The sequence below is a fragment of the Mirounga leonina genome, unplaced genomic scaffold (assembly GCF_011800145.1).
Source record: "Mirounga leonina isolate KUSES-001 unplaced genomic scaffold, KU_Mleo_1.0 Mir_127, whole genome shotgun sequence".
Taxonomy (NCBI): Eukaryota; Metazoa; Chordata; class Mammalia; order Carnivora; family Phocidae; genus Mirounga; species Mirounga leonina.
In genome coordinates, this window is record NW_023270316.1 from 79737143 (window position 1) to 79758095 (window position 20953).

At 36.8% G+C, this 20953-nt stretch overlaps 1 protein-coding gene across 3 annotated transcripts in view; it reads right to left on the reverse strand.

Annotated features, from left to right (window-relative positions):
- Positions 1 to 11603, reverse strand: part of ZMYM2 (zinc finger MYM-type containing 2) — an 80167-nt gene extending 68564 nt beyond the window's left edge. For 2 of the 3 annotated variants that reach the window (XM_035003748.1, XM_035003747.1), the window contains exons 1-4: positions 10747 to 11603; positions 5486 to 5771; positions 2783 to 2948; positions 1781 to 1993 (exon numbers count right to left, since the gene is read on the reverse strand). In XM_035003748.1, coding sequence (XP_034859639.1) covers positions 1781 to 1993; positions 2783 to 2948; positions 5486 to 5771; positions 10747 to 11593 — 1512 coding nt within the window. In that variant the 5' untranslated portion in view covers positions 11594 to 11603. The remainder of the gene's footprint in view (positions 1 to 1780; positions 1994 to 2782; positions 2949 to 5485; positions 5772 to 10746) is intronic. The other variant, XM_035003750.1, reaches the window with a different exon arrangement.
- Between the last annotated feature and the right edge of the window lie 9350 nt (positions 11604 to 20953).

The window sequence follows — 20953 nt, forward strand, 5'->3', positions numbered from 1 at the left end:
ACTACATATTACAACAATATTAACATATCATTTTTACCAATCAGAATGATGTGTTAATATTCTCAGTTGGACAGGCAACGGAGAAACTGGCACTTCCACATATATTACTGAGAGAAATGCAAACTGGTACAATTGTAACAGAGGGGAATTTAACAATATCTAACAAACTAACATATGCATTCCTTAGACAAGCAATCCAGCCTCTAGGAATCTACCCTGATGCCATACCTCCACAGAATAAAGCATACACCAGGTTATTCATCATCTATTATTTCAAATAGCAAAAAACTGGAAATATCCCCAATATCATCCAATAGCAAAGTGAACAAATAAATTATCATATAGCCCAGTGCTGTCTGGGACATGGTTAACCACTAGCTCGTCAGAGATTAAGGGAGACATAATTTGCAACATTTGCCATGAAAATACTCCCACTATGGCTAATTTCAGGCTACAAAATGAAACTAAACATGAAACTGGGAAGAGATGCACAAAAGCACACCATTATGTGTAATATCTCCATTATATAAACACAACAGACACAAATAACCTTAAGAATACAAATAATATTAAAATACAATAATTAGAAAGTAATAGGTTTTGAGCACTTATTTTGTTTTCAATATTGGTAAGGTCTGAATTGTGTTCCCCCCAAAATTCATATGTTGAAGCCCTACTCCTAATGAGATTATATTTGGAATTGGGCCTATAAGGGGGCAGTTAAGGTTAAATAAGTACTAAGAGTGCGGTCCTAATCAGACAGGACTAAGGTCCTTCCTTATAAGAAGAGGAAGAGATACCCAAGATCCCCTCTCCTCCCCTACCCCCACCATCCTTTTGCAAAAAGGAAAGACCAGGTGAGGACACCGCAAGAAGGAAGATATCTGCAAGGCTCAAAGAGCAGCCTCACCAGAAACCAACCCAGAAAGGCACCTTGGTCTTACACTTGTAGCCTCAGAACTGTGAGAAATTAATTTGTTTGAGCCCTCTAGTCTGGTATTTTGTTATGGCAGCCCTAGCAGACTAATATAAACTTATCTTTGTTTAATTTATTTTTAATAGTGTTTTTAATAACCAGCTCACAAATTTCCTGAAAATTTAACTTAAGCAGCCATTAAAAAAAACTGGAAAGTCCATTATCATTGATATACAATGATTTCCAAGATATAGTATGAAGTAAAAAATGGAAGATGCAGCATAGTACATAGAGTATGCTGTCTTTTCTATAGAAAAAAGAGAAACTAAGAATGAATTATATATTTTCTTAATTTTTCATAAATAACAGAACACATAAAATATTAAGAACTGAAAAGCTAATACCTATAAAAATAAGCAGAACCAAAAGGAGAAGATAGAAATAGGAGCTGGTCCTCTCTGAATATATTGTTTTATGTACATTTTACTTTTGAACCATATGTATATATTCAAAAACAAACTAAATCAAAAGACCTTAACACTGAAATATAAATAAGATAATCATTGCTAAGCTAAGCTTTGAAAAATCATTATTTGCAACCCCTCTCCTCTACCCATAAACAAATATTTCAAATGAGGCATCATTCTGCTAGCATTTACCATGATATGTAAAATCACACAATGCCCAATAATCTACATATTATCAGTATTCATTTGGGATAGGTCATCTCCAAGAGATGAATACAATAATGGAATTAAATGAGATTCCAGGATAAACCTAGTTAATAAATGCTGCTAAAGTAAAACTATTACAATTTAAAACATATTCAAAAGAATGGCCAATTTTGATTAGATCATGAATTACCTGTTTGTATTCACTGACACAACTTTGACAGCAAAATCGTTTCTGCTGACCATCAATCACCAGGACATTATTTCCAGCACCTTTGCTGGGCAGGTACTCGCCACACTGTTCACAGCAATTCATTATTAAACCATTGGCCATTCTGTATCTATTAAAGCAGTGGTCACTGCACAGCTTATGAGTCATATTTTTAAAGCTAACTTCATGGCGAATCTAAAAACAAGCAAACAAAAAAGACAAATGAGTATCACAAGTACATTAATAACAAGGTGCACCAATGAAAGAAAATGCCTCAGTAATTTTTCTGTGGAAGGCTTATTTAGGTAAAGAGAAAAACAAAATACCTTTCATTATTCTTTGAACTATTTTATACACACAAGAAATACATGTATGTCACAGGGGGAACCACTACTGACATCACTACAAACTTCTCTAGAAATATCTAAAAAAATGATAGGAAACAACCCAGTTTGGATAATGTCAGTATAAAATTCTAAAACAAACAGACTGGAAATCCTTAGACAAATCCAAAAGGAACTAAAATTAAGTACATTGCTCTAGAAAGGGAGGAGAGAACCAATATTATAAATAATTCAAATGAGGTATGTATAGTACACAGGTTTCTTTTTCTTCAAACAAATGCAAAAACTTTAATACCATATGAATAATGTGCAGTTATCAAAAAATATTTCCTCCACTTGTTCTCCTTCTTAAGCATTCTATTTTGTTGTCTTTCTTCGGTAGTCAACCTATATGTTTAAACACTATGGTTTTGTCTTTACGTGTTCCAAACCTCAAGAAAAGAGTCAATTAATATAATATTATATTTTAATATTTCCTAAATCATTCTCCCCATGGGAGAATGGGATTACATAATGGGATATAAGATAAATTTTATATATCCTCAGTTTTAAGGAAATATATACTGAAAATTAATCATAACTAAAGTTAAGAATATTCCCATTAGTTAGAACTAAAGAGAAAAGGTACAAAAATACAAACCTCTGTTAGTTTACCACAAATTGTACATCTTGATTTATTTAGAGCTCCTTTAGTAGGATTCTGTTTGTCCTCATAGAGAGACAAACAAGATGTACTACAGAATTCCTGGAAGGATTCACTTGAATCCACTTGAGCAACAATGGTTCCTTTCATTGTCGTTATATCTCTGAAAAATAAGCAGAACAACTTAAAGTAAAATTATGTTTTAAAAGAAATCAAATATAAGAGTAATAACTAACATTTCTAATTTCCATAAACTGAACCCTGGGAATCAAACACCATTTTTAGGTCCATTAAATCACTTTTACTATTTAAAACCTCTTGGCAATAAAATATGAACACAGAAGATTAAGAAGCAAAAGTATCTTACAATATTAAATCTTTGCCAGTGTTCAATTTATCTTCAAACTCCTTCACAAGGCTTTCAGATATTGGAAATACTTAAAAAAAAAAAAAAAAAATTGTTTGGGCACCTGGGTGGCTCAGTCAGTTAAGTGGCTGCCTTCGGCTCAGGTCATGATCCCACAGTCCTGGGATCAAGCCCCGCATTGGGCTGCCTGCTTGGCGGAGAGCCTGCTTCTCCCTCTCCCTCTGCCTGCCACTCTGCCTACTTGTGCTATCTCTCTGTCAAATAAATAAATAAAATCTGTTAGGAGCGCCTGGGTGGCTCAGTCATTAAGCTTCTGTCTTCGGCTCAGGTCATGATCCCAGGGTCCTGGGATCCAGCCCCACGTCGGGCTCCTTGCTCAGCGGGAAGACTGCTTCTCCCTTCCCCACTCCCCCTGCTTGTGTTCCTGCTCTTGTATCTCTGTCAAATAAATAAATAAAATCTAAAAATAATAAAATAGAAATAAAATATTTTTTTTAAAAAAGTATTATTTATATGGAGTTTAATGTCCAGGTCTAATCTGAGGTATAAATTCATAATACCTAGTCAATTCCTTTCCCATGGGTAAGTAGAAAGCTTGGAAGATCTAGGTCACAGAAATATGACATATATTCTAGAGAGGATAATTGAACTTAAGTAAACTCCCATACCCATAACCCAAAATAACCCCACCTACCATTCTATACATTCTCTACAGCTCTCCAAATGCAATTAGAAATGGTAGAAAACAGGGCGCCTGGGTGGCTCAGTCAGTTAAGCATCTGCCTTCGGCTCAGGTCATGATCCCAGGGTCCTGGGACTGAGCCCCACGTCAGGCTCCCTTCAGCATGGAGCCTGCTTTTCCCTCTCCCTCTGCTCCTCCCCCCTGCTTACTCGCTCGCTCTCCTGCTCTCTCTCTCAAATAAAGAAAATGTTTAAAAAAAGAAATGGTAGAAAACAATACTGATGACCTGTGAAGTTTTCCTTTAATAAAATTCTCAATTTTGAGGTCCTAATATTATAGTATGTAAAAGTTTACTACTATAAAGCAGTCTAAAAACTAGATAACTGTTCCAATATTTGAATTTATTAAACTTGTACAGAACACTAAGCCTTTTTCAAAGTTCTAAGATCTAAAAATATCTTCACAAACTTGGGCTACACCAAGAGGACGATACAGAAAGAAAATCTACCTGGTCTGACCATACACATAATATGCCATATTCCACTTTTTTTTAAGTAGGCTCAGCACAGAGCCCAACAGGGCTCCAACTCACAACCCTGAGATCAAGACCTGAGCTGAGATCAACCAACTGAGCCACCTAGGTACCCCAATATTCCATTTATTTTTAACTAGTTGAAGCCAGACCTAAAAATTGGCAGAAGAAGTGTCTCTCTCCAAGGCTATCAAAAAACTGGTACCTGAGTCTTAAAACGGTGAGTATTCTAATGATTTAATGTTCAAAACAAACATAAAAACAGAAAATCCAAAGACTTGCCAATTTAAAATAATCTTAAGATGAAGATAGTACAAAATTTGACCTATTTTTATACAGAACTAGTTATATATAAACTGCAAAACAATTTTATCTGGCTAGAACTAAATTCTAATAATTAATAATGCAAATAAACATGTATGCATTTTGACAAATTCAAGAAGTCCAGTGGAGATTACAGACAAAATTACAAGGGCCTAGTGTTTAAATCAACCCCAGGGGTACCTGCGTGGCTTAGTCAGCTAGGCATCCAACTCTTGATTTATGCTAGGGTCGTGGTCTCAGGGATTAAGCCCCATGTCCGGCTCCATGCTCGGCATGGAGTCTGCTTGAGATTCTCTCTCTCCCTCTCCCTCTGCCCCCCTCCCTACTGCAAGCTTACGCACGTGCTCTCTCTCTCAAATAAATCAATTAATCTTTTATGAATAAATAAATAAATAAACAAACGCAAACCAACCAACCCCAAAGCCTATCCAAATAGGAAGCCTTTTAATCATAAGCCACCTGGTGGTGGTAGAGAAAGTTTGGCTTTAAGATTCAAACAACTGGCTTACCAATTTTTCAAACACCAGAAATCACCTCTAAGACTCTTATAATTGCTTCTCGGCCTTATGGCTAAGATCAAGTCTAAGACTCTTATAATTTACCTAAAATTATATACCACCAATATTCAATCATATGGAATTATGTTGAAAGGTAAGCCTTACCTACACTTTTGGTGAGCAAAGCATAATCTACAGACTTGTCAGATCCCTATGCTGTATACCTGAAACTAATGTAACACCATTGTGTCAACTGTACTTCAATTTAAAAAAAAAAAAAAGGAAAGGTAAACCTTACTTTTTACACATAACACAAAGTTTCTTTGGAGCCGGCTTGTGAGAGAAGGAAGAAAGGCAGGTGGTAGAACAAAAGAGGTGAGCTGATCCTTTTCGTTGATAAGCTGTCTGTCCCTTCTGTAAAGGTTTTTTGCAGTTTGCACAAGTGACTTTAACTGGCTTAGTGGGTTGTTGTTGTGCAGAAGGCTGGAAAATTTGTTTAGGAAGCGAGGCCACTGGTGATAAAGAATCCACCCCTGGTTGTTTCTGATTACGAGGAAATGAAGCTGACTGGGAAATCCAGGAATCTTAAAAACAAAATGCACAAGGAAAAGTAATGAAACAGGTATTTACACACATTGACAATGTTATTACATAAACAGTTTTAACTTCCCATCTTGTACAAGTTTAAGACATTAATAAGGCAGCAGTATAGCAGATAAATAAAAACCAAAGTTTTGGAATAAGAATGCCTGGTTGAGGTGCGCCTGGGTGGCTCAGTCGTTAAGCATCTGCCTTCAGCTCAGGTCATGATTCCAGGGTCCTGCGATTGAGCCCCGCATCCGGCTCCCTGCTCAGTGGGGGGCCTGCTTCTCCCTCTCCCACTCCCCCTGCTTGTGTTCCCTCTTTCACTGTCTCTCTCTCTCTCTCTCTCTGTCAAAGAAAGAAAGAGAAGAAGGAAGGAAGGAAGGAAGGAAGCAAGCAAGCAAGCAAGCAAGCAAGCAAGCCTGGTTAACATTTAGACTCCAATCACTAGACTGGAAAGTTAAACTCTGTGCCTAACTCTTCTCTAAACTGGAAATTGTACCAAACTTATACGAATGGTAACATTAAATGATAATACATGCAATAAACCATAGTGACTAGCATAGAGGAAGCACTAAAAAATATTAGTCATTATTTATTAAACAGGAAGAATTAATTTATAGAATATTCCTTTAAGTAAGGAACACATACATCAACATAAAACTATAATAAAATCTTGACCAATCAGAACCTTTGACAAATACAGTACAGGTTTGATAAAGTTTATATAGGATTATATTAAAAATACATATATTTTTTAAGTGGGCTCCACACAGGCTCCACCCAACATGGTGCTTGAACGCACAACCCAGAGATCAAGACCTGAGCTGAGATCAAGAGTGGACACTTAACCATCTGAGCCACCCAGGCACACCTCAAAACAGCTTTTTAAAACAGCTTTTTTCATGGCCTCTAGAGCACATAATCTCAAAGAAATCAGAGTGTAACACAGAAGTGATAAGCCAACATATAGTGACCAACCCAACATCTCATTACTCTCTCACTGCAAAGTTTCAGTATTGCACAGAATTAAAAGATAACACTGGAGTGCAGAGTAATTTATCTTTTCTCTCTTTAATAGTAAGCTTCTTTGGTGCTTAACAGGAAGTGTCCAGCTTACTACACTAGTTACTACTCCACAAACCTCACCACACTAACAATACCATAACTTTTTTCCCTTCTGAAACTTTATAGACCACCATTTCTATTGTCTCTAGTAACCTAGAAAGGTTCTTCCAAATTTTGAACTTCCATACATAAAACGTTGCCCTTCTATACGAAAAACAATTTTTTTTCCTTCCACAGAAGTACAAATATATCTGGAGCTCAGGAAAACTTCTCTACTATCAAAACCTTAAGGAGGGTGATTTTCTGGTTCCAACCCGGTCCATCAACCTAATGATTTCAAGGGGCTACATAACACTGTTATTAAAATTTTACCTTACTCCACAATATGCCTCCCCACAAAAACTGTACTTTATACAGAGTAAACTGAGTGCATTCTAGAATCCTGTTATCCTGCTATTATGAAGGTAATGTACCAGTTTTAATAAACAGGTAAAAATATTAATGGATATGAAGAAAATCAGTTGCCCCTTCAACAGCCTGGCTTTGAACTACATGAGTCCACTTATATGCAGATTTTTTTATTATACAGTATTATAAAGGTATTTTATTTTCCTTACGATTTTTTTTTTTTAAGATTTTATTTATTTATTTGACAGAGAGAGAGAGCACAAGCAGGGGGAGTGGCAGGCAGAGGGAGAAGCAGGCTCCCCGCAGAGCAGGGGGAACCTGATGTAGGACTCAATCCCAGGACCCCGGGATCATGACCTGAGGTGAAGGCAGTCACTTAACCAACTGAGCCACCCAGGCGCCCTTCTTTATGATTTTCTTAATAACATTCTTTTCTCGGGCACCTGGGTGGCTCAGATGGTTAAGCGTCTGCCTTCGGCTCAGGTCATGATCTCAGGGTCCTGGGATCGAGTCCCACCATCGGGCTCCCTGCTCCTTGGGAGCCTGCTTCTCCCTCTGCCTCTCTCTCTCTCTCTCTCTCTCTGTCTCTCATGAATAAATAAATAAAATCTTTAAAAAAAAAAAAAAAACATTATTTTCTCTAGCTTACTTTACGGTAAGAATGCAGTATATAATACATATCATACAAAATACGTGTTGACTATTTATCATTAAGGCTTTTAGTCAACAGTAGGCTACTAGCAAAACAAACAGTAGGCTACTAGTAGTTACATTTGGGGGGAGTCAAAAGTTACATGTGAATTTTCAAGTGCACAGTAAGCAGGGGCGGGGGGCGGGGAGAGTTGGCACCCCTTATCCCTGCAATGTTTAAGAGTTAATTGTAATCACTAACTAAAAATTTCACTTTATGAAGGGCTTCCAATTGAAAATTATATTTGAACATATGCTAGAAGAAAATAGCTTATTGAAACACAATTACTGGCTCCTTAAGATTCTTGATTCTGTAGGTTTATCATTTGAATATATACTTAAAGAAACTAAACTTAAGAACATGTATTAACTTGATTTTGAAAAAATGGCATGCTTTTTTTAAAATTTAGTTTGAGACCCTGTATAAATAATATGTCACCCTTAATCTATTTTCAGCTCTTATATTTCTCCTACTTTCAAATTTTCACATCCTCCAACATCAAAACAGTTTTAGGAAGAGAAGTTTTATCTAAACCCTCTATTTTATACAAAGGACACCAAGGGATAACAGCTTAATTTGCCCAAGTCACAATTAGTCTGAGAGGCAGTATAAATAGCCAAGATTTTATAACTCCCAATTACAAAGCAGCAAATAAAAACAAGAGCTAATTCATAAACAAAGGAGCAAAAGGTGTATCTGTTTAGTTTTTCTGATAAGTAACATATAGTCCCTTGTATAAGTTTCAGTAAACAGGAACACAATTCTTTTTTTGATTTTTAAATATTTTTTAAGTAATCTCTACACCCAACAGGGGCTCGAACCCACCACACCAAGATCAAGAATCACATGCTCTACCAACTGAGCCAGCCAGGCACCCCCCAAGAACACAATTCTTACAATGATATGCCCCTTTGACTCAGCAATATTCCTAAAGAAATAAGATCCTAAGATACATGCATAAGAATATTCTTGAGTTATTTAAATAGTAAAAACTGGAACTAAGCTAAATAGAGAATAAAATCAAATATATCAAGATGTATTGTTAGGTATTTAAAGGGATGGTAGGAGAAAAGAGTTTACAAAACTGAATCTAAACTATGATCTCAGGTTAGAATTAAGTGTACTACTCTCAATGGTGAGATTAATTATTTTCCTCTTCGTACTCTTATGTTTTTAATATACTTATAATTACAGTAAAGACAAAATGGCTATTTTGAAATTAATTTGACCATTATCATTTCTTAAATGTTTATGTGAGCCAGAAGGTTACAGTGAAAGAAACTTATATATATATACAGCTGGTAGGTAGGTATATATAGGTATATATATATATATATACAGCTGGTAGGTAGGTATATAAAGGTTGGTAAAACCTTTCTGGAAGGCACTATGACAGTATTATTTCAACAACTTTAAAATGCTCATACCAACTCACACATACATCACCCCCCAATCCAGACCTACCTATGAATATATATACACACACCAAGAAGGAAAGGGTCTTGGAAGGCAGGAGAAATTTTCCAAATTGAGTAATAAAGAACCTATTTCTTTCAAAATCACTATAAACCAAATACATTTTTTCAACCAAAAATCTTTGGAAGGAGGGGGACAGTGATATCCTTTGGCCTAGTAACTTCATTTCTAAGAATATACTCTAAAGAAATGAGAAGATGTTCATCATAAACCTATAATTAGCAAAATATGGGAAACAGTATAAACTGCCAAATATGGGAACAGTATATCCATATCTACTGTGCAGCCATTAAAACTTTTGTGTATAAATGTTAACGGTATGAGAAAATATAATGTAAAGTGGGAAACAAACAGGAAGCAAAATTATTCAGAGTTGCATTTCAACCAAAATAAAAATAAAATGGAAAAAACCTTAAAGACAGTCACTTAAAGCACTGACAGTGGTAATTTTCAGTTAATAATACTATCGGGAATTTTTTCCCTCATTTTTTAATTATAGATTTTCCAAAAATTCTTCAATAATTAAACATTACTCTCATAACCAAAAAAATAACAAGGAAAAATGACTAGCATTTTATACCATTCTACACTACTATATTTTAGTCATTCCTTATTATTCTCCACAATTTCTAGGCCAATAAGGTTGCTAATGAGCCTAAAATGATGAGAAAATGAGAGAAAAACAGAGAAGGATATATAAGAGAGACAGACATAAAAAAGTTTGGGGGCAGAGGTGAAAGAGAAAGGGACATAAAGACAAGGTCATCAAAAGCCAGAGTTCTTACAACTTCTCTTTTTTAATGTTTTCACAAAGCAAAGCTGCCTGAAGAAAAATTGTTCAAATAGTTGAGAAATTTACCAACCTTAAATATTAAAAAAAGGAATAAAATGCTAATAAGAAAAAATTAAAATCAGATAAGCGATCAAAATTACAAGTAAAGTAAAAACAAATCTAAATGCACCTATTATACTATATTATTCCTTAAGTGTGCTACTATCTTATTTCACTATTTACACATTACTACTAAATACTAAAAATATATTAGCAAAAACTAAGTATATGACAAATAAGATGCCAATCTGTTAGACTCCAGTGGTAGTGAATGTGAAGAGTATTTATTCCAATCCTTTAGACATAGATTTCTGGGATTAATTTTCTAATAATCTGCAAAGAAATACATGGTTTTACATCTCTTCTTAGCTAAAATTTCAAACTTTTAAAAGTCAATGGAATTAACTTCTCTTACATGAATAAACTAACCAAGGTAATACCAATTACTACAGTGAAAAAAGAATCAGGCAATTTTACATGGAGTAGATCACTTAATGCTTACCAGGATTATGATGAGTTGCAGATTCTCCATTCTGAAATACGTCTCCTGCCACATTCATTCTACCAGGATTAAAAGGTCCTACTCCAGTCTTGGTCTGTGAAGTTAAAGATGGGGTGTATGTTTGTATATTAACACCAAAATTACTTGACTGCAGTCCGTTAGAGACATCTCCCAAGTTGGTATTCTGCAGTGATGTTACATGTGTAATCATTAAGTTCATATCTCGCCCGTCAGTATTTTCTAATTGGCCATCATTCACAGAGCTTACACCTGTTTCTAAGGTTGTAACATTAGCAATCTGAATTTCAGAGTCTGGTTCTGTGGTGATACCACTATTACCCATTCCTGCATTTACCTTACTTCTTGAAAAACTGGAAGTGGAGAAATCCACATCATTGGTTCTGTTTTTAGTCTCAGGAGGTCTCCGTTCAATAAAATTGGAGGAATTTTTCTCTTGCCCTTGATTTGTTTCCATGTCCTCTTCATCATCAATGACAATTGTCTCACTTACACTTCCCTTCTGAGAAGCCAACTCTTTTGAGGAAGGAAGAATTTTGGAATCATTTCCTTGTAGTTCTTCATTTTTTGATGATGTAAATGTTATGGTTCTTTGATCAGCTACCACCGGTGCAGAAGGTGGGGGAGGTTGTACAGGTTCGATAAAAACAACATCATCATCATCTTCCACTGACGAGTTTTGAAATTTATTAGATCTAGCAACTAAAGGATTAGGTGGACCACTAAATGAATTTCCTACATTGGTGAGACTAGTTGCCATGGCCGTACTCCCTAATAAAACAGGAGTCTGATCAGTCAATTCTAATCCTCCCACTGAACCTGTGTCCATGCCAAGAAACCTGTAAAGGAGATGGAAAAAAGAAGAAAACAAATGTCAATATAATCTTTTGTTCTTCTAACTGAAATATTTTAAAGTACTTTTCTTTTTATTCTAAATGACAATAATTCTTATCCAATAAAAGAAAAATTTGGTAACCAATCTATGAACTCATTCACTAATCATTTTACATAGTTTACATGTGAACCTCTTGAATATAAAAAGAAATGTAATTAACCGATTTTCAGTAATGATATGCAGTATATTTCCACCTCTACCACCTCCTTTCTACCACACTATTTAAGCTATAAACTTTAATACTGAAAATATAGATAAATCCTTCGATATGTATTTGAACAAGAAAATAACCAAAATCTGACAACAAAAATCCCTTCTCTATACTTTTATCCCATTTACCCACTGTATTAAATAAGATGATACAATCTAATCCCTAATTTCCCTTACATCTTTTTTTAATTCCTTTTTCTCATATTCCCTGGCTCCCTTATAACTATAAATTAAATCCTCTGAGAATCTGAAATCTTTCTTGACCCTATCCAGAAAGCTTAAATCTTTGACAGGAACAATGCTGCGTGCTTTATATCCACATATCAGGGTGAATAATGGCTCCCAAAGATATCAGATCCTAATCCCTGGAACCTGCAAAGGTTACTTTATATGGGAAAAGGGTCTTTGCAGATATGATTAAGATTGAGGATTTAAAAACAGATTAGTTGGGTGGACCCTAAATGCACAAGCTTGCAAAGGGAGGTGGAAGGAGACTGCAGGCGTAAGAGAAGGCAGTGTGACCACAGAGACATATTGGAGATCAGAGACTGAAGTAACCCATCCAAGGAATACTGGCAGTCACCAGAATGTAGAGAGGCAAGGAATGGATTCTCTCCTAGGGCCTCCAGAGGAAGGATGGCCCTGCTGACACCTTGATTTGAGCCCTGTGGCATTGATTTCCAACTTAAAACCTCCAGAATCATTAGAGAAAAAAGTTTCTGTTGTTTTAATCCACCAAAATTTACGGTAATCTGTTACAATGGCTACAGGAAATTTATACATCCCACTTCTTGGTTACATTTTCAAAACAACTCTTGATATAGCTATAATTTTTGTCCCATTTTAATGAATAAGAAATTACGGTTTAGAGATGCTAACTAACCTGCCCAAGTCACATAGCTAGAATGCATGCCCGGGTCTTTATAATTCAATAGTCCAAGCTCTTCATTACTCTGCTATATTCAACCAGTATTTTCTGAGCATCTAATATATAAGCAGGGCTGTGCTGAAGCCAAAGAGACAACAGAGAGTTAACAGTGAAGAGCCAGAAAAGAAAATAAGTTCTTGAGCAGATGGAGAGGATGAGGTCATGGACACAGGTGGTAGTAGAACTAATCCTGAACATGAATCAGAGAATTAGAAAAAAAAAGGGGGGGGGAATAAAAGGGGGGGAAAGGAAGGGTGGGTATAGACTGATTGCAGGTTACTCTGTAGATGGAGTGGATGGGAATCTGAAGTGGTTAATACATGGTAGCCTAATTTTCACAGAGTAAGTCATCTGAGAAGGTGAGGATACAGTGGTTGTACAAGTTAAAGACTGGTTTAAGAGCCCCAACACCAACTTATAAATCCTTTGTAATCCTCTTTCTCTAATAAAACCACTTAGCCCAGTTTAAAAAAATAAAAACAAAAAAAAGGCTGGTTTAAGAACATTGACTACTTCATATATATTGCTATTTGTTCATTTTGCTATAAGGAGTGTCTGGGACAATGAAGACGATACTAATATACATAAATATAACTTTGGCAGATAGGTGACAGGGATGGAGAAATTGTTCATTGTATATTTTGTTGTATTTTAATTTCTGAACATAATTTCTCACTTGATTTTAAAGCAAAAATTAAAGTTTTTAAAAACAAAGTGGTAATAGATTGATCAGAGAAGACCTCTTTGAGCAGGTGATACTTATACTGAAATCTGTAATGACAAGAAAGATCCAATTTGGGGGAAAATTGTAGGAAGGGCATCCTGCAAAAGCCTGAGGTAATGAAGTTGGTGAATTCAACCAAGAGAATAAAGACCAATGTGGCTGAACAAGTTGGTAGGGAAGAACTGTAGGGGATAAAAAACTTGCACAGAAAAACCCCCCAAGGCCAACAAGTTAGTTCATTAACTGCATTCAACGAAGATTTATGAAGCACCTAACCTAGTATGTACAAGACACTCATTTGGACACCTGAGAGGGAAAAAAAAAAAATCAGTAAACAAAACAAGTAAACATCCCTGAAATTAGCAATCATGAATTCTAAATGCCAAGTTTGGATTTTACTGTAACAGGAATCATTGTAGTGTTTTCACTAAAAGGTTAACATGTTGCTTACATTTTTAATACATTGTTTGGGCTGCTATTTGGGAAATGGATTATAAAAAGGCAGGACTAGAAGCAAAGAAACCAACTAGATGGCCACTGATCGAAGTGAGAGATAATAGTACCTGAAACAAAGGTGATGATAGGAGATGGAAAAAAGTGAACAGATTAGTGATTTTTAAAAAGTAGATCTCAGGCGCCTGGGTGGCTCAGTTGGTTGGGCGACTGCCTTCAGCTCAGGTCATGATCCTGGAATCCCGGGATCAAGTCCCACATCGGGCTCCCTGCTCAGCAGGGAGTCTGCTTCTCCCTCTGACCCTCCCCCCTCTCATGCGTGCTCTCTCTCTCATTCTCTCTCTCACATAAATAAATAAAATCTTTAAAAAATAAAAAAAAGTAGATCTAACATGAAAAGATCAATAAGATTACTGTTGACTGGAAGTCACAGAACACAGAACATTATTACTACAATGTTATGCATTCTCCAAAAACCTATAAAGATACACACACTACATATATTTTTATGTAAATTCGTGAAAAAAATAAAACTTCTGAAAGGATCACATTATACTGATATATATATAGCTTACGAGGAGGAGCAGGGAGTCTGAGTAGGAGAGGTGATCAACAAGTTGCACTTTTTTTTTTTTAAGATTTTATTTATTTATTTGACAGAGGGAGACACAGCAAGAGAGGGATCACAAGCAGGGGGAGTGGGAGAGGGAGAAGCAGGCTTCCTGCTGAGCAGGGAGCCCGATGCGGGGCTCGATCCCAGGACCCGGGGATCATGACCTGAGCCAAGGCAGACATTTAACGACTGAGCCACCCAGGCGCCCCAACAAGTTGCACTTTAGATTTAACATTAATCTAAAACGAATTTCAGGCAGCTAAGCATCTGAATGAATAATGGGAAAAACAGGAGTCAACAACAGAAAACAATATAAAGTTGATAAAGCATTAAAGAGGAAGGGATTATCAATCTCCAGAAACAAAAGGGATAAAGAATAAGCACTTTTCACAGACATTAAATAGGGGTATAACGACTACATTATGAAAACACTGGATAGACCATAACTAATTTGCTCTTCTCACTGAATGTCTAGAACCTAAAAGGGTGCCTAGGCACACAGTATACACTCAGCTGTCCCAAATATTTGTGGAAGGGCCAGAAGGCAAAAACCCGTATGTTCATTTTGACTACCAGAGTTATTTTTAAGTAATATGATTATTTAATTGTCAAGGTATACAATCTAGTCCCTTATTTTATATATAATGTGCTATTCTCTGACCTTAAGCATCCTACTCAAACCAAGTTTAGTTTCAATCAACACAGTAATGAAAATGAAATATTTTCAATAACAAATAGTATTTTATAGGAAAAGCCTTATTGTATTTTCACTTAACTGTGACAAAACCTTGAGTTAAATAAGAGAGATGTTAACTTTTCTATAATAAAACCGTATCTCAGACACAGTAAAGCTCAGTTCCAAAACCAGTCTCCAAATCATTACTCTAAGAGCAAGAACTGTGTCTCTGTCAGTATGGAAGACATGTTGATACTGGGAAATGGCAGAAGATACATTTATATCTGCTTTAAAGAAAACAAATTCTATTTAAAAGTTTAAGGGGTGGCTTGATTTGACTTACTCAAAGATCTACAAATTGCCATTCCATACTCTAAGACATTTAAATATTTTCAAAAATTAAAATTTTTGAGCCTGGGTGGCTCAGCTGGTTAAGCACCCGACTCTTGGTTTCCACTCAGTTCATGATCTCAGGGTTGTGGGATGGAGCCCCCAGTGGGGTTCCGCACTCAGCAGGAAGTCTGCATTTCTCCCTCTCTCTCTCTCTCCCCCTCTGCCCCTCCACCCACTTGTGTGCGCTCTCTCTCTCTCCCTCTCCCTAAAATAAATAAAGGTTAAAAAAAAAATAAAATAAAATATATACACCATTACTCTGAAACAGCTCCTCACTAAGGAAGACTTCTTCAGGGTAAAACAGTAACATATGCTAGGGGAAACCCTCATATAAGGCCTTCACATAATTTTAAGTAAACATAAAAAAAAAAAAATTTAACATTACCACTACAGAAAGTATTAAAAATTGAAATATGCTGAATAACAGTGATTCAAAATTTTCAAAACTCAAATAAATTCGTTTTAAAAAATAAGTGTATCCATCCACTAATATTTTAACATTTGTCTGATGCTTATTATGAGTCGAATATTCATAGGAGTTAAACATTAAAGCAAATCCATGAAAGAAATCACTATTGCCTTCTCTATACGGATTTGAAAACAAGGGGTGCCTGGCTGGCTCAGTCGGTAGAGCATGGGACTCTTCATCTCAGGGTGGTGAGTTCAAGCCCCACATTGGGCCTAAAATTTATTTTAAAAATAATAATAATAATCTTCAAAGCTAAGCTGCCCACAACCACAGCTAGCAAGTTGGATATTAGGTTTTGAATATTCATATTGATATGTAATTAAGTATTGAACAATAATATAGCACAGCTCTTATTTAATAAAAAATTCAATAAAATAACCAAATCAATATTCCAACTACACAAGTATCAAATGGAAGAAATGAAGTTGAACTTGAAGTTAATATTCATGTGCCACAAAGTAGGAAGTACCCTCATCAACACAGCAATTTTCAGAGGAATAAGGAAGGCATAAATATACAGATGTTATGAAATGCATAGGCTTTTAATGCATGAGTTCTCTGGATCCTTTCTATGGTTTTAGCACACCTAAAACAAGACAATTTCTAAAACAGAAAAGCTAGAACTGACTTCATAATACCCTCTGATGGCAGTGTAGGTATCAATCAGAAGAAAACACTGCAGCTCAGAATAGAACTTTCTTTACCAGTTAGCTCTCTGCAGTAATCCACTTCTGAAAACAGAGTAACTACTCAACTATAACAACTGTTTTCAAATCCTATACTATAAATATATTTGGCCACTTCTATATGTCATTGAGAATATGTTTCAATCACCAAACACTCAATTTACTGTTTATGTGACTACAAGTTGACCTAATTAAATGTGATTAAAAGTTGACCACTTCTACCATTATATACGTAAAATCTATTCCATTTAGCCACTTTTCTGCATCATCCATTCTAATTAACTATTTTACACTGAGCAAATTCCTTTACTTCTCTGAGCCTCAATTTTCCCTAGAGTAAATGGTATAAAAATAGTTCTTAGAATTTTTCTTAGAATTCAAAAAGATAACCAGATGTGAAAACCAATTAGCACACTGTTCACTCCTAAACAATTACCAGGGAATTTTTGCCTTTACCCCAAGATTTCAGTAAGTTTCTAATATTGATACTCCATTGATATTCCATCAATGTCACAGACTGAATGTGGTCCCCCCAAATTTATATGTTAAGATGGTATTAGGAGGCAGGGCCTTTGAGAGGTGATTGGGACACAAAGGTGGAGCCCTCATGAATGGGACTAGTGCCCTTTTTATAAAAAACACCCCAGAGAGCTCCCTTCCCTCTTCCACCATGTGAGGACACAGTGAGAAGATAGCAATCCATCTATGAGCCAGGAAGCTGTCCCACACCAGACACCAAATCTGCCAGAGCCTTGATCTTAGACTTCCCAGCCTTTAGAATGGTGAGAAATAAGTGTTTGCTGTCTTTGGTAATTCAGTGTAGCAGCCCAAACAAACTACGATGTTCATCATAAATTATGAATGCTTTACAGTCGTATTTGGTCTTTATTTTGATTCAACAAGAATCAATTAATACAATACTTAACGTTCTCGTGGGAAAAAAAACAAAGAAAACGTGGTAGTTAAAATATAAATGTTGGGGGGCGCCTGGGTGGCTCAGTTGGTTAAACAACTGTCTTCGGGTCAGGTCATGATCCTGGAGTCCCTGGATGGAGTCCCGCATCGGGCTCCCTGCTCGGTGAGGAGCCTGCTTCTCCCTCTAACCCTCCCCCCTCTCATGTACTCTCTCTCTCTCTCATTCTCGCTCTCTCAAATAAATAAATAAATCTTTAAAAAATATATATATATATAAATGTTGGGGTGCCTGGGTGGCTCAGTCGTTAAGCGTCTGCCTTCAGCTCAAGTCATGATCCCAGAGTCCTGGGACAGAGCCCCGCATCAGGCTCCCTGCTCAGTGGGGAGTCTGCTTCTCCCTCTCCCGCTCGCCCTGCTTATGTTCCCTCTCTCGCTGTGTCTCTGTCAAATAAATAAATAAAATCTTAAAAATATATATATATAAATGTTGACATTCCTAACAATAAAGTACTAGCACTTGCTGAAAAAGCTTATGAACATTCAGAGAAAATCACAAAGAAAGCACTTCAGGGATGCCTGGGTGGCTCAGTTGGTTAAGCATCTGCCTTCGGCTCAGGTCATGATCCCAGGGTCCTGGGACCAAGTCCTGCATCTGGGATCAAGTTCTGCATTGGGTTCCTTGCTCAGCAGGGAGCCTACTTCTCTCTCCCTCTGCCTGCTCTGCCTGCCACTCCCCCTGCTTGTACTCTCTCTGGCAAATAAGATCTTAAAAAAAAAAAAGAAGAAGAAGAACAGAACAGAAAGCACTTCAAAATGATTCAAGAAAAACAATTATCATTTTCTCACTGATAAAAGCCTATCCAAGAGCTTTCTAGGTACCATGTTAAAAAGAAAGCTAAGGTGAATTCTTCTCTATAGCAAAGGTTAGTCAATACGTGATTATGGGTACTTTCAATAGTTCTGAGTCAAATTGGCAAATTTGGGGTGGCTCAGTCAATTAAGTGTCTGCCTTCAGCTCAGGTCATGATCCAAGGGTCCTGGGATCGAGCCCCACCCAACAGAGAGTCTGCTTCTCCCTCTTCCTCTGCTGCTCCCCCTGCTTGTGCTTTCTGACTCTCCCTGTCAAATAAATACATAAATTCTTAAAAAAAAAAAAAAAAAGAATAAAAATTCTTAATCAAATAGGAATAAGGGCATCTGGGTGGCTTAGTCCGTTAAGTGCCCAACTCCTGATTTCGGCTCAGGTCATGATCTCAAGGTGGTGAAATTGAGCCCTGTGTCAGGCTCCCTGCTCAGTGTGTCAGGCTCCCTGCTCAGTGCAGAGTGTGCTTGAGATTCTCTCTCTCCATCTGCCCCTCCCCCTGCTTGTGCATGCACATGGGTGCACGTGCTAATAAATATTTTTTAAAATAGGAATAGATGGATGTATAAATACATATATAAAATACCAACCAAAGGATATCACCAAATTTAATGTGAAATATTAAAAACATTATTATTAAAGTCAAGAATAAGATAAGGATATTCTTTATTTTTATCATATATCACTTCCAGAAGTACCAGCCAATGCAATTATATGAAAAAGAAAAGGAGATATAAAAATTTGAAAGGAGAGGCACCTGTGTGGCACAGTCGGTTAAGTGTCCAACTCTTGATTTTTGCTCAGCCTCAGGTCAGGATCTCAGGGTGATGAGATAGAGCCCCACACCAGTCTCCACACTCAGTAGGGAGTTTGCCTGAGATTCTCTCTCCCCCCCCCCTCTGCCCCTCCCACTTGTGCACTCTCTCTCAAATAAATAAATAAATCTGAAAAAAAAATTTTTTGAAAGAAAAATTATCATTACATATAAATTAGGTTAATTTTTACCTCAAAAACGAAAAATATTTACATGAAAAACTACTGCAGTGAGATAATTTAATCAAGCACTGGATACAAAATTAATGCACAGAATATTAAATTAATTGGATGGGGGTGCTCCTGGGTGGCTCAGTTGGTTGGTTGAGCTTTCAACTCTTTTGACTCAGGTCATGATCTTAGGGTCATGAGATCAAGCCCAGGATCAGGCTCCGCACTCAGTGGGGAGTCTGCTTCTCTCCCTCTGCCCCACCCCCTGCTCACATGCTCACTCTCTCTCTCCCTCTCTCTCTAAAATAAATAAATAAATCTCTAAAAAAATTTAATTGGATGGCCAATTGTAGACAAAACTTTCCTTCCATCCAACAACCAACTAAATACAGAGATTAAAAAAAAAAAGACAAACCTACAAAGACAAGTGGAACAGGGGAGAATTCAACAGCATCAGAAATATTAGAAGAGGGAAAACAGAAGAGCATGGATTCATTGTGACTCACTTAGAAGACCTCAAAAAGGTAAAACTCTAAACACCTACTAAAGAAAGTTTTTAAATGACTAGATTACAAATGGAATTAAACTTGTAGTTAACAATTCTTTTGTCCTAAGGCAAAAAGTATCCTGATCAGCACAAAATTTTCAGAAGAACAAGGCAACTGGTCCTTTTAAGTATGATACGAAAAATAAATCAAGATAGGTATCAACAAGATGGCAGAGTGGAAAGTTCTAGATATGGGTCCCTCTACACAAGTAACCATTGAGCTGGACAGAGTGATTGGCACCAACTACTTTAGATCCCTGGAACCCCAATGAACACTCATATCAACCAGGGGAGTGCTTCAGGAAGAAGTTGCTGATCATTCATAAGTGAGCAGAATGTATGAACCAGCAATCATCCGCCATTCCTTACCCCAACTTGGCTATGGGGATAGCATCCTGCATTCCTGGAAAGTCTGGCTGGTCAGACTGGCAGTGAGGAAGGTCTAAAAACTATGGAACTGTGTTTGGGGTGGTCTGAAGCAGATGCTTCTCTTGTTTCAGCCCTCTGGGCAGTAACAGCTTTCCCAGCAGCGTCTATCAGATTTAATGAGACATGACACTTTATTTCATTGTTTTTCACACAAACATTTAAGGAAATTTTTTTCAGGTCAATAGCTCACTAGGAATAATGGAACAGATCTTCAAAACGTACAAAGAGGGTGCCTGGGTGGCTCAGATGGTTAAGCATCTGCCTTCAGCTCAGGTCATGATCTCAGGGTCCTGGGATCGAGTCCCGCATCGGGCTCCCTGCTCCTTGGGAGCCTACTTCTCCCTCTGCCTTTCTCTCTCGCTCTCTCATGAATAAAAAAAAAAAAAAAAAAAAAAAGTACAAAGA